Below are 13,105 nucleotides of genomic sequence, written 5' to 3' on the forward strand. Positions count from 1 at the left end.
TATATATATATATATATATATATATATATAAATACCAATTGTTAAGAATTTGTATCGTAGTATCGAGATACTTCTTATATAAATAAAAATTACAAAATACCGACATCAATTTATTCTTTCGAATTGTTTTCTGAACACACGTCTTTGACATACAATGTCTCCTAAAACACGTTATGCCTAGAGCTGAACGCTAATAGAAAATATTTCGCTATATATAATCATCTAACGTTGAACCCTGTATAAATTGGAGCCCAGGCGAAAAATGTAAGATTTATTATCGTTAATTTCAATCAATTGAAATAAATAGTGACACGTTTTTGCGTAAAGCTTAAATTTTTGCATATTGTGCCTCGAGACTTTGTGTTCTAGACTGAACATATAATCCTTTATTGGAATGTAGGAAAGAACGATGTATTAGGTTGCTGCTGCTGATTCTGTGGTAGAGATTGCACCGGTGACATATATCCCATTCCTGCTGCTATAGGCATACACAATTTTATTCTTATTCATACTCTAGTTAAGAATGAGACGGTGTTCAGACTATAATAGTTAATTTAAAAATTATTTAAGATTAATAAGGACAATTGCGTTTTATCGAACGTAACGCTATCTCAGTTTATCAATCAGAAAACAATTTTATCAATACAGTACTTAATAGAAAAGCAACTCTATAACAATCTGCACACAGGCCGTTAAGGAATTACTTACGTCCTATTTTGATCTGATGTTGTGGGCTATTGCTAGCCAATTGGTTCATCGTCGGTGCTGGGCCAGTTTGTTTTGTTTTACTACCCATTATATTATCGAGGTCGATATTCAATCCCGAACCAGCCCAAGTCGAACCGACTTGCGTAGAAGACGTCGTATTACTAGATGTTTGATTTCTAGTATTGATGGTTATAGGTGGAAGAAGATTCGTGACGGGCGACAATCCGACTGATCCTAAATATGACACTAATTTTAATTCATAGCATGCATTGTAATTATTATCTCATCTGTATAAGAATTTACGAGTACATATAAATTTTTTTATGTTCCAGCATATACAGCTTAAAAACAGTTTAATATTATTAAAATTTACAGTAGAAAATAGATTTACTTTATTTGATGCTATATATTGATAAAGCATTTAAATTAATTAAACATTGTGCTACAAAGCGATTTTTTATATCGCATAAAGTCATATATGTGTTAAACATTTTACTTATTTCACTTTATGGAAAATGAAATACTTTCAATGTTTTTAATTTTATTAAGGAAAACACTTTTTATGAATAACATATATAATTTTTATATATAGACGAGTATCAACTAAAAATTACATTGATAACAAAAGTCTTCTTGTATTTAAATTACACACATAATCCATTTCTGTAATTTGTAATTTTCACAAACAGAAAAATGATAAATTAATTCTAAAAACAAAATATATTCTGCGGAAATGTATTACATACATAATAGTTATATAAATGATTGTAATACTGTAAAAATGAAAAGTTCTATATAACAATATTGTATAATGATTGATTGAAATTTCAATCAATCTACACACTTAAAAGTAGAGCTTATAATCAAATTGATGAAAGATAACACTTTCGCGTTTAAAGCCCTGCAATTTGTATCGTGTTCGCCGTTAATGACGTTTTGTGATAATAGAAGCCATTCTCTTATTTCCATCAAGGCTTCAGACAATTCGTCAATGATAGCATCCTTTGGTACTGCAATAAGTACAGATCCGATATTTTCTGTAACGGCTAGTCTCACAGTCGCTTCATCGTGATTTCTCACTGTCCACAGAAGCTCCAATATTTCTTTGCCCATCTTTGATGCCAATGAACAATTTTGCGCCGCTAACATTATAACAGACAACGTTTTCAGGAAACGTAATAATAAAATATTTTCCTGATCTGAATAAATTCTTAAGCCATTAAGTTTAAGAATATCACGACGGCCAAAGCCGTGCAGAAGCGGATAGAAAAATGCAGATGCTACATTTCCAAAGTGATTAATATGTAATTTGGGAGATTTAGAGTTATGTGCAAATCGTTTCGTACGCGATGCAATTCTTTTATCGACAATTTCTTGCCAATTCATAGATTGATCTTTCGACGCTTCTAGATCAATGTCGAAGTCTTCGTTGTACCATACTTGTTGCCTTTTATTTTCTTGTGTATCGATAAAAAGTGATATGCGACTTGGAATTCGTTTCTTTTTAATCGCCGTTTCTACAGTAACGTCGGTGTTATCTGCATTTTTGATATCTATTTTTGATAACTGCCTAGCAGATTCGGCCAATATATCCAGAAACAATAAGCGATGACTCAGTGAGTACTTTCCAGTGTCTTCATAGAACTCTTTACAAAGAAACTCGGCGCATTCCTTCGGACGTACAGTTACAATCGCTACGCAACATTTGAAAATCACAAGTTCAAAATTCTCCAAGTAAGACTGTTGCTTCAACGTGACGAGAAGCTGTAAGAGTTCTATCGCGAAAGATACATCGTCATTCGATAGTTGTGTTAATATTAATTCTTCGCAGACCAGCAAGGATTCAGAAAAAACATCAGGATTGGAAAAAGTACGTTCATCCGTTAAATTATCACGCAAGTCCCGTAAGTACATCGGGCGTACCTTACTGAGCGGTTTGTCATCATTCATATCGTAAGGGACTAAGTCATCGTCACTATCCAGATCCGAATTGCCATCGCAATTTGATTTTGCCTGTTGATTCGTTTCATTCTTTTTCGTTAAATTATCTTTTATTACACTGGTTTTCGACAGGCGTGTGTTCTCTTCAATTTTTTCATTTAACAGATTTTCAACGGCGGGTAAAATATCGCAATCAACACCTAATTCATAGATCTTCCTGCTACTCATAGAATCAAAAACAATGTTTCCAATTGTTAAATCATCGCCTTGCTGGTATTGCTCTTTTACATGTACAATCGTTGCAAGCGTATTTAAATCCTTTAGAGATTGAAGTAATTCTAATATTTGCGCAGGCATGGTATCGTATTCGAACTTCAATTTCGGTACGTTTTCGGTATTACATAAAGAATTTATGCAAATCTCGGCGACCATCATGCCCATTGCTCTTAAAGTTATGTTTGTACACTCGAGATGAATAGATACTCCGGAAAGCAACAGTTTTTGGCACTGATCTCTTTCAGTACGATTTAAAAGATTTTTACAAGTTTTTACAGATAAAATAATCAACTTCGTAATGTATTTGTGTTGTTCCACAGATACGTGATTCAAAATACTTTTATCCCTCCAAATTTCTAAAAGCTTAATAAGTAATTCTGATAAAATATTATTTTCACTCGAAAAAGATGATAGATAAGAAACCAGGTTTATAAGAAGTTTCTCGTCCTCGTAATAACGCATTAAAGGAATTTTGATTGTTAAAATATATTTCCAATTCGATTCCATTATTAAATTTCCGAAAATGGAATGCACATCGAGTTTATAATCGCAATGCTTCAAGAATAAAACAGCTATGTATTCAATGGCGGCCGAATCCAATTCGCGAAATATATCTTCGATTAAACATTGCTCGTTCTTTTTGTTTTCGAGATACCATTCTTTTACAATGTCGACAAAGAACGTAAAATCGCATGGTTTCAAGCTAACTACGATCTTGCTAATTAAAAATGAGAGTACAGATGTTTTCAGTTTAATATCATATTTATATAATTCATTAATAAACGATATCGCGCAACATATGTGAAAACAAAGTATTTTCACATAAACTTGCGGCGTATAAGACTTAGGCGTATTTAATTGTAGTTTATTTGATACACGACTAGGCAAGGAGATCAAAATTTGTATTGTATTTTGCAAAGTTTGATCAAGTTCTTCCTTCTGCATGTGAGATCGCACTTCGTCTCTACATGCATCCAATATCCCCGAAAATATCGCTTCGCTCTTTAATAGATTATTCAATAACATTGAAATAACATGAGTCTTCTTCTCATTCTTGGACTCATTTAAAGCAGTAATTAAAGCTCTTAAAGCTTCCGATAACATGAAGATCGTTGCACCGTCGATGATTATCAATTTTTCGATCGAGGGATCCAAGCCATCTTCACTTAGTGGCCAATCACGATCAAATTTACCGATTATCTCTTCCAAAATTCTTCCATACAATATAGCATCCACTTTCGCATCAAAATCAATACCACTGTATTTTTGAGGAGTAACAGATCCTGGTAAAAATCTGATGTAGTTCGAAATGGATGATCTTATTCTCTTCAAATCAGCGGAACTTTTAATATCGCACATGGTACATAATATTTCCAATAATTGATTGGCGGCATTATTGGAGAGATTCTCGATTGATACGTCGCTTTCTTCGTTTTTACAGGCTGCAAGGAAAGACTATCTTGTGGGAATACATTAGCTTCAAACTCCGAGAATATATATTTCACGCAAAGATTTCTTTCATGCATGCAACGGCGATTTAAAATTCTTATATTTAATATCTAATAATTAATATAACTGATAATGTTAGAGCAGCAGTTTAGAAATATTTTAATACGGTTTAATCTTGGGATATGTATCTTGTATATGCATCTTATGATAAAAATATTATGTATGTTATATATAATTTATAGTTATAATGAAATATTGTTAATATTGTTAAAACTTGGGCTAATTGTATAATTAAAGAAATCAAATTACGCTTCTTAACTGCGTATATACTCACCTGCATAATTGACAGTAGATGTGTTGTTTATTCCCATGAAAATGTTCGAATTATTTGGGCTGTTTATTCGCCCATCAGGTAACCTCATAGTTGGAGCATTCAAACTATCCAAGTCGGATAAGAGATCCGTATTTGACGTCACTAAAAGAAATAATACGAAATTATTTTCAATAATAAATTATATGTAAAAATTCACACAATCACTTGTTAAATTAAACTTCAAAGTTTCTGCGCGATTATTTCTATAATCTGACGTGTACATAATCCTTTACCTGTGTTGTTATTTGTGATTTGATTATTGAGACCTTGTGGTGATAAAGTATCAAATAAATCATTAGACGTCTTTTGAATAGCGGGGGTTCCAGTAAATGCCGTTGTGCCCGCCGTTTGCATCGTATTGGCGTACATTGTATTACTATTATTCATATTATTCACTGTCGGATTATTTATAGTTGGTATTGTTACACCCATTAGATTAATTTGCGATTGCGGCTGACTTGGAGTATTAGATATAGTGACATTATTAAAGGCAGACGTGAAATCGGCGAATTCATCGTTACTATCTTTCATCTTAACCGTCGCGGAATTATTAAACGCACTAGTAAAATCGCCAAAATCTGCATTTGCATTTTGCGATTGAGCAAATGATTGAGTATTCGCTCGTGGATTGAAATCATCATCGTCTAGTCTATTATTATCATTTTGTGATTCAAAAATGTCGTTTAATATATCATTTTTGGTCTTCTGTTGATTTTTCGGCGATGATAAACTGCTATTTTGTTGTACCGGTGCACTATTCTGCAAACAAAAAGATACGTACAAATTAATTTATAATTATCAAGTATATAGTTACATGTTTAATTATACATCATAGAGATTTAATCATACATCATAGAGACAATAGCAAAATAAAACTTATTTCTTGTAACTTACATTAGATTGCTCTTTTCCATAATTCGCTGCTGCTCCAAGATCTACTTTTTTGATAGTTCTTGTTGTTCGCGCAGGGGATGTATTTGTAGAAGGTATTGATATTTGAGCAGATTTACCAACTTGATTTATATTATCCAACGTATCTCTATATTCTCTTCCACTTTTCTTTGGGCTAGTTTCATTATCCGAGTCTTCTCTTTCGCCATCGTCACTATAACATAAAAATATAAAATTTAGATAAAAAAAAATTTCCCCTAACTATACGTTTCTTTTTAATTTTCACATACAGCAAGAAACACGAATATTAGATGAATACCTGTTATTTGCATCCTCAAATCCTTTTCCGCGATTGTCCCAGTCATTATACGTTTCTACGCCAGATTTGTTCCATTTAGGATTATCCATCCATCTGTCACCACCTCCAAATCTCATTCCCATCGCTTCGCTCGATAAACCAACGTATTTATCTTTATTTTTCTTAGCCTTTTTTCTTTCCTCCCTAAGTTTATCATCGTCTTGGATAAAATCAATTAATTCCCTAACTTTATGTCTAATGTTTATTCCTTGATCTTTCCCGAATTCATCGATGCAGGTATAATTTTCTAAAGACCTGAGGTCATAGATGTGCTCGCGTGACGATGTGACGACCCGTTCCGAGCCATTACGAACTAAGTAATTAAGAAGAAGCAATGACTGTGAAAAAATAAAAATTAATGAAATAAACTAATAAAATATGAAAAGTAAAACGCACTTATATTCATAAGCATTTCGTTCACTATTTCATATAACAATCCTGCCTTCGACATCTTCCATATATAAAATTTATTGTTTTTTTTTTTCTTAAATGTGATACAATAATTGCAAGGAAAACGATCGCGTACCTTGTACGTTCGTCGCCAATTTCGTTTATTCTCTTGCAACATCCTTTTCCAGAGCATGGACATCACTTCTGGAAATTGCTCGTACGTGAATGTGGCCTGAGCCAGTTCTTGCATCATTGCCCCTTAAAAAGTAATGCATCCCGTACAATTAATTTACAGGTGTTCCATGTAAAAAGTAACATGAAACTATATTGCCAGAAGCACAGATCGTACCTGTAGGACCCCATGCATCGTCATTAGTTGCTTCCCGAACTTTGGCCTCTGTTTCCGTATAATTCATTACGACATTGGTCCTACAAATGCAGTATTTCATTGTAATGTTTTTTCGCACGTACAAATGTGACGTGTGCAAAATCATAAATTATCCGTTATTAAAGAAAGACATGTAATAACGTTATATTATACTCGTCATATCACGAATTACTCAGTAATAATTCCCGCAAAGAAACCGATAAAGCCATGTAATATCTATCGCGCGTACATGTTGCATACACATGGAATAAGATGTATCATATATATCTTCGATCGCAGTTAGCTTTTATAGGTAGATCACGCAAATACGAAAAGATTACAATGATGATCTTTCTATTATTAACGTTACACTCTTTATGAAGAATAATTAAGTATAGATACAATAACGATCTCCCCTCCCTCTCCTTTTGTCTATCTAGTTTGGTCTGCAAACACAGCATAGCGTATGTACAAAGCGCATTCATGCGAGAACAAAAGTGCACAGAGCCGTGAATTACGTAAATAATTACAGTTTAAAGCCATTATGTAGCTTTGCAAGTACCTCATGCGGCTTACTATGTTGGTTCGTAATTAGAGATTAATTTTTATCAAGTTTATTAGTTCGCAAATTAATGTAATCAACTACTCGCGAACTTAATTAATTTATTAATTCAATGCAATGCTGTACCTATATTGACTGCATATCATTTTAGATGAGTATAATTAAGTACGAGATTATAAAATATGTCTATATTACAAGTTAATCTAAACATTTTTCGCAAAATTCAATCGTATTTATCAATTTAAAAATAAATTAATAAAATTAATTATTAATTAATTTATTATAAATATAATATCAATATAATTATGATTATTAATTTATTACAAAATTGATATAAATTCCTAATTGGCTCTAAAATTCCATAACTTTTCCTTGATTTCCAGATAAAATTTCATGATTTTTCCTGATCTTCGACAATACTTTGAAATTTTATATTTTCGTCTTGACTTGAAAACCGTTAAATATTTTGTTGAGAGATCAATTTAACATAGAAATGTAAATTACTATTAATGTTGCTGACGCTGTTTGCATTTATAATTAAGTTAATAGTATTCCAAAACTACATAAGTGTGATGTACGTATATTAAATTTTTTTAGAATTATTTTCTAAAAAATTTTGAAAAATTCCTTGACTTTCCTAATGATTTTTCTAATCATTTTCGATAGCTCTGATAATTCCCTGATTTTCAGTTTTATGGCAATCTGTTAATCTTTTGACATTCCAAAAAAAATATTTTATTTCCAAAATTTATCCGGAGGATGTAATTGTTAAATAAAAAAATTAACAATTATTATATTTCAAAAATATTAATAATTACTCATTGTCAGTGCATTACATCCAGTATAAAACTTTAGACTCACATTCTCTTTATTACTTTCACTTATATAATCACTTTCAACAAACAAACTCACAAAATAAAAATATAACTAGAAATTCAGCTTTGTTTTGTATTAAAAGAATATAGAAATAAAAAAACTTCGTAAGGATAAATTTATGTTTTTAGTTTGTACAGAGAAATTGTATTATTTTTAGTAAATAAATTGTCAGAGTAGCTGTTAATTTTGATAACTAAATAAAATTTTAACTTTCAACAAATAACTATACAAAATACAATATATATATATATATATATATATATATATATATATATATATATATAAAGATTCAGTTTTGCTTTTATATTAAAAGATAGGATACAGAAACAAAATTTCACAAAGATAAACTTAAAAATTTTCTTAGTTATATTTTCTTAGGAAAATTGTTTTTATTTCCAAATTGTTAATATTTCCAAATAAATCGACAAAATAGCATATAAATGTAAATTTAATAACTAAATAATAATACATTTATCGGACCTTATCTTTATAAATATTGGAAAAAGCTAATAATGGTCTTCTACTCTTAAAGCCAATACGAAGAATGGAAGAATATGAGAGTATACGAGTCGAAGACTTTTGTAATTCTAAACGAGTATTCAATCACAAATGATAAGAATCGGAATGTCATATGGCGTGAATAAATTTCTCTATAGCTCTCGCGTGCTTGAGGCAATAAATGAGTTTCATCAATCGTGGGTATGATTGAGTAAGAAATTGCGAATCGAGAGGATATAATTCGGCGGGAAGTGAAGCAAACTAAAATAAGCTAGCGAATTCTGCTTTTGAGATCTCAATGTTAAAAAAAAATTTCGGTAAAAAAATATGCGCGAAACGCATGAAAAATAAGATATTGAAGTGGCGCGAATTTTTAAAAAATTAATTTCTCCTGCATTTTTTGCTACATTAATTCTTAGATTCTGAGCGAGGAGTTTACTCTTCGATCCTATTTAAACGTCGAATGCAAAGAAAATAATTAGAAAAGCGAGGAAAAGAATAGGCCCTGAAAATCGGGGAGGAGCAGAGAATTTCGCGAAGAGTATCGATAAAATAAATATATGCCCATCGGAGAAAAGTAGCTGGGGAGAGGAAGAGGGGGAGACTCATGCCATCCGTCATCAATTCCATGATTATTTTCGCATCGTTTATCGCATACCTCCCTATCGAATTTCAAGGTCGCGCCATAAAATTATCTTCGCGTCGTTTTACAAGTCTCTCCCTCCTCTCGCTCCGAAGATTTTCAAATGTAACGTCATCCGTTCTCACTCGTGATACATGACGCGCGTGACACGTTCTCGAGGACGAGCCTCACGGAGCGTATCGCGCACGATTTTTCAACTCGCACAATTGCACGAGGACTATGGAATTGGAAGTGTGAGAAGCCGAGAAAAACGCAGTACAGAAATGTGAGAAACAGAGGCAAGGCGAGGTTAGAGGCAAGATATCTCGGGGTTAGCGTGGACTTACGCCTTGTCCATCAGCTCCCGCACTTTCCACATGTTCATCATGTTGCTGGTGTCACTGCACGATGGCTTACTCGCGTACGATTGTAACCCTCGACACGCGGGTACTCTTTTAACAAGATCGTTATCGGCGGTACGTTCGCTGAACGTTCACCAGATGTTTTCCGAAGCATCTGATAACCACGACGGCCGAACGGAACGTCACCAGGCGGTAGCCATGTTATCCCTTCCACGTTTGCATATCTCGCCGTGGTCACAGGTGTCTCCCGTGATCGCGCCACAAATGGCCACAAACTTCTATGTACTACTAGAGGGTGTGTCGGTACGATTCAGTTAATAGAGTCTGTTCGAGTTGCTTGAAATCTCTAATAATAGACTTGTTCTGTTTAGCTGAATTACAATTGAGCATTCCCCTGTCGTTCAACTGTAACAGGGGAATGCTCGACTGTAGTTAGTTGATTTTTACATTCTGATTCGAATTAAATCCTCGGTGAAAACTAAGCTATTGATTCTTCATACAACAACTGCCAGAAATTCAATAATCTCTGGATAAAAACGAATTTCAAACGGTGATACTCACATCGTTCCTAGTATTTTTTTTACTGCTTTACCAATGAGATTATTATTATTTTAAATTAGCCAATTAGCGATGTGGACAAATAATATATACTCAAATTTCTAACGCGCTGCGGAGCTGCACAACGCTTCGAAATTCCCTAGATGGTCTCCTCAACTCGCATTTAATTTATTTGGGTGTTATGACCATCAATGTGTGGTATCACTACCGTTTGCTGGATTCAACATGTAGGAGCGCGTTTAAATTGCTCGTTCTTCCATATACACAACGATGGCAGATTTTAACGACGGGGTGGATGGAAAGTTAGCTTTTAGAATGCGAAAAGTCAATCCCGAGCAATTTCATACGCTCGTAAAAATGCATCTGTCCTTCGAATTGGATCTTAACACGGAAGAGTAAGTGATACCGTTGCAACTACCCGTATTTCTCGCATTAGTATACCGTTGACATTGACAATTAAGACAGCTTTGACAAACAAGATCTAATTTTCGTTTCCTATTTTGCATGTTTTATCGATAACGGCTATGATAATTGGCTTATTAATCGTAAATGATAATTATAAATTATTCTCTATTACGACAAAATCTTCATTATAAAATATAAAGTATAATCAATATAATCAATATAAAGTATAATCAAATTGTACAATATGCATACACTGATAATATCTTGATTGATCCTTCTTTAGCAGTGATGGTATTACTGAGAAAGCAAGATTGAAAAAGTGGGGTCTTCTAAGCTTCACCAAAAAATCCAAATCTTCAGTCAATTTAGAAAAAGGTACAGAAGGTGTTATGTTATCTGAGGATGGTATAAATCATTTGACACAACTAATAGATTATCTGTCTAAGGAACAAAGTAAGTAGATGTTAGATAATGGAAAATTCAAGAATGGAAGTAAATATAACTTTCTTTTCATCCTATAGATATTGTGCAAGAGGGAATATTTCGACGGACTGGAAAATTAACAAGGCAACAGGATTTAAAAACAGCTATGTCTCAAGGTGTATTTTTAGATCTTGATGATGGTAGATTTAGTGTACACGATTGTGCTTCTGTGTTAAAAACGTTTCTGGCAGAACTATCTGAACCACTCTTGACAGATTTACATTATCCAGCGCATTGCCAGATTGCTGGTAATACAAACAAAAGCATATAGTTTTACTTATGATATATAAAACATTTACTATGGTTCTATAAATTACTTGCAGAATTATGCAGCTTGGATGCAAAATCAAATGATGCAAGACTATTGAGTTCCTTACAATTGCTATTGCTGCTTTTGCCACCTCCTAACAGAATTTTATTGAAAGCTATTATTACCTTATTGAACAAGACAGCGAGTTATGAATATAGTAACAAAATGAACAGTGATACGCTAGCCACTCTCTTTACACCTCACTTATTGTGTCCACGAAAATTGACACCTGAAGCTTTGCATATCAATTCTCAGAATCTATCTTGTCTAGTTGCATTTATGATTAGAAAAGGTACGGAAATGTTTGAGATTCCACCAAAATTGGCTACAGATATAAGAGCATATTGGGTGGAACAAGAAAGAAAATTGCTGAGCCCTAAGAAGACTGATGTAAGTTTCAAATTTAAAATGATACTCTGTTTTATCCTTACGCAATATGATAAAAGATTTACGATTACAGTTAAACGAGTCAGTACCAGATGCAACTAGTACAGCTCATACTGTATTCAGTTTTGTTGATCGTAAATTAACAGCGAAGGCTAATTCCACGCAAGACACACAGGCCGCTTTGGCTCAACTATATGCTCATATACAAGCCATGCCAGAATCTGCCAAAAAGCGGCGACTTGTAAAACAATTTAACAAGGAAAATGGACAAGGTACACCCAGGCACGTAAAGAATTGCAAAACCAAAAGTCTTGGAGATTCCATTAAGAAACACATCTTTCAAAAGAAAATCCTAGGTCACAAGAAATTCGTTGACATTAATATCGGATGCAATATCACTAGATCGAGCAGTGAAGAAAATATATTGTCAACGGTTAGTTTCCTTATAAGCTTTGTCTTTCTATGGAATATTTTTTATTATACGTTCATTTGTTTGTGTATAAAAATAGCACGTTTATTACTTTTATCTATTTTTCTTTGCATGTCCTGTATAGAAATTAGAAGATTCATTTCTTCCGGCAAGAGCAGTTCTTAGCAAATCAAATGATGAACTTAGCATGGAAAACTGTGATACAATTAATAACGATCTTTTACATGTCAAATATACGAATAATATAGATAGCATTAAGAATGAAACTTTGACAAGTTGTAGAACAAAAAAGATAATATCAATCGATGAATCTACAGATACAAAAGAGGAATTGGATGGAAAAAACATACATGATACAAAACAGGATTTGGGTTCTGTAGAACTTAGTTTGAGTTCAAGTTTACAAGAAATTAATGTAATGATTAATGAGGATAGTCACTCTGATACTGATAAATTAACACGACCACTTAGTGAGCCACCTGACTTGTATTCCACTCATAATAATTTAATGGACAATAGTAAATTTATGCGGCGAAACTCGGAATCCATCCTCACATCTGTTGCAAATGTAAAAAGCTTTCCTTCAAAAACTTGTATCTCGAATGTAAAATCATCCGAAACTACTTTGAATGTTGAATCGCACGCTGAAAATGCATGTACACATAATTTACAGTCTCCGATAGTAAAAAACAGATTCAGGAATGTGTACGCCGTTCATACATCGACGCCATCAAGCTTATTACGAAGCTTGGCAACTAACGACTATATCTTGACTCCTATTACTAACAATGATAGAAGCATGAGTCCGATTACGCAAAGCGCAACAAAGATGACGAAAGCCATGCAGGTACGTAAATTG

The 13,105-nt window shown here is 33.1% G+C and overlaps 2 protein-coding genes across 2 annotated transcripts in view; one reads left to right on the plus strand and one right to left on the minus strand.

Annotated features, from left to right (window-relative positions):
- Positions 1-1,539: 1,539 nt before the first annotated feature.
- On the minus strand, positions 1,540-9,699 carry LOC105620857 (telomere length regulation protein TEL2 homolog). The gene is made up of 8 exons (XM_012202332.1): positions 9,659-9,699; positions 6,736-6,815; positions 6,523-6,644; positions 5,958-6,334; positions 5,642-5,852; positions 4,981-5,506; positions 4,709-4,849; positions 1,540-4,367 (listed from the first exon to the last, which is right to left on the minus strand). Exons 1-8 carry the CDS (start codon positions 9,697-9,699, stop codon positions 1,540-1,542), a joined length of 4,326 nt encoding a protein of 1,441 aa, XP_012057722.1.
- An 802-nt stretch (positions 9,700-10,501) lies between these two features.
- LOC105620858 overlaps positions 10,502-13,105 on the plus strand; it is a 3,453-nt gene continuing 849 nt past the window's right edge. The window contains exons 1-6 of the mRNA XM_012202333.1: positions 10,502-10,626; positions 10,920-11,089; positions 11,158-11,367; positions 11,443-11,819; positions 11,890-12,249; positions 12,371-13,093. Of these exons, the coding sequence (XP_012057723.1) occupies positions 10,502-10,626; positions 10,920-11,089; positions 11,158-11,367; positions 11,443-11,819; positions 11,890-12,249; positions 12,371-13,093 (1,965 nt within the window). The remainder of the gene's footprint in view (positions 10,627-10,919; positions 11,090-11,157; positions 11,368-11,442; positions 11,820-11,889; positions 12,250-12,370; positions 13,094-13,105) is intronic.

This window comes from Atta cephalotes (assembly GCF_000143395.1).
Source record: "Atta cephalotes unplaced genomic scaffold scaffold00030, whole genome shotgun sequence".
Classification (NCBI taxonomy): Eukaryota; Metazoa; Arthropoda; class Insecta; order Hymenoptera; family Formicidae; genus Atta; species Atta cephalotes.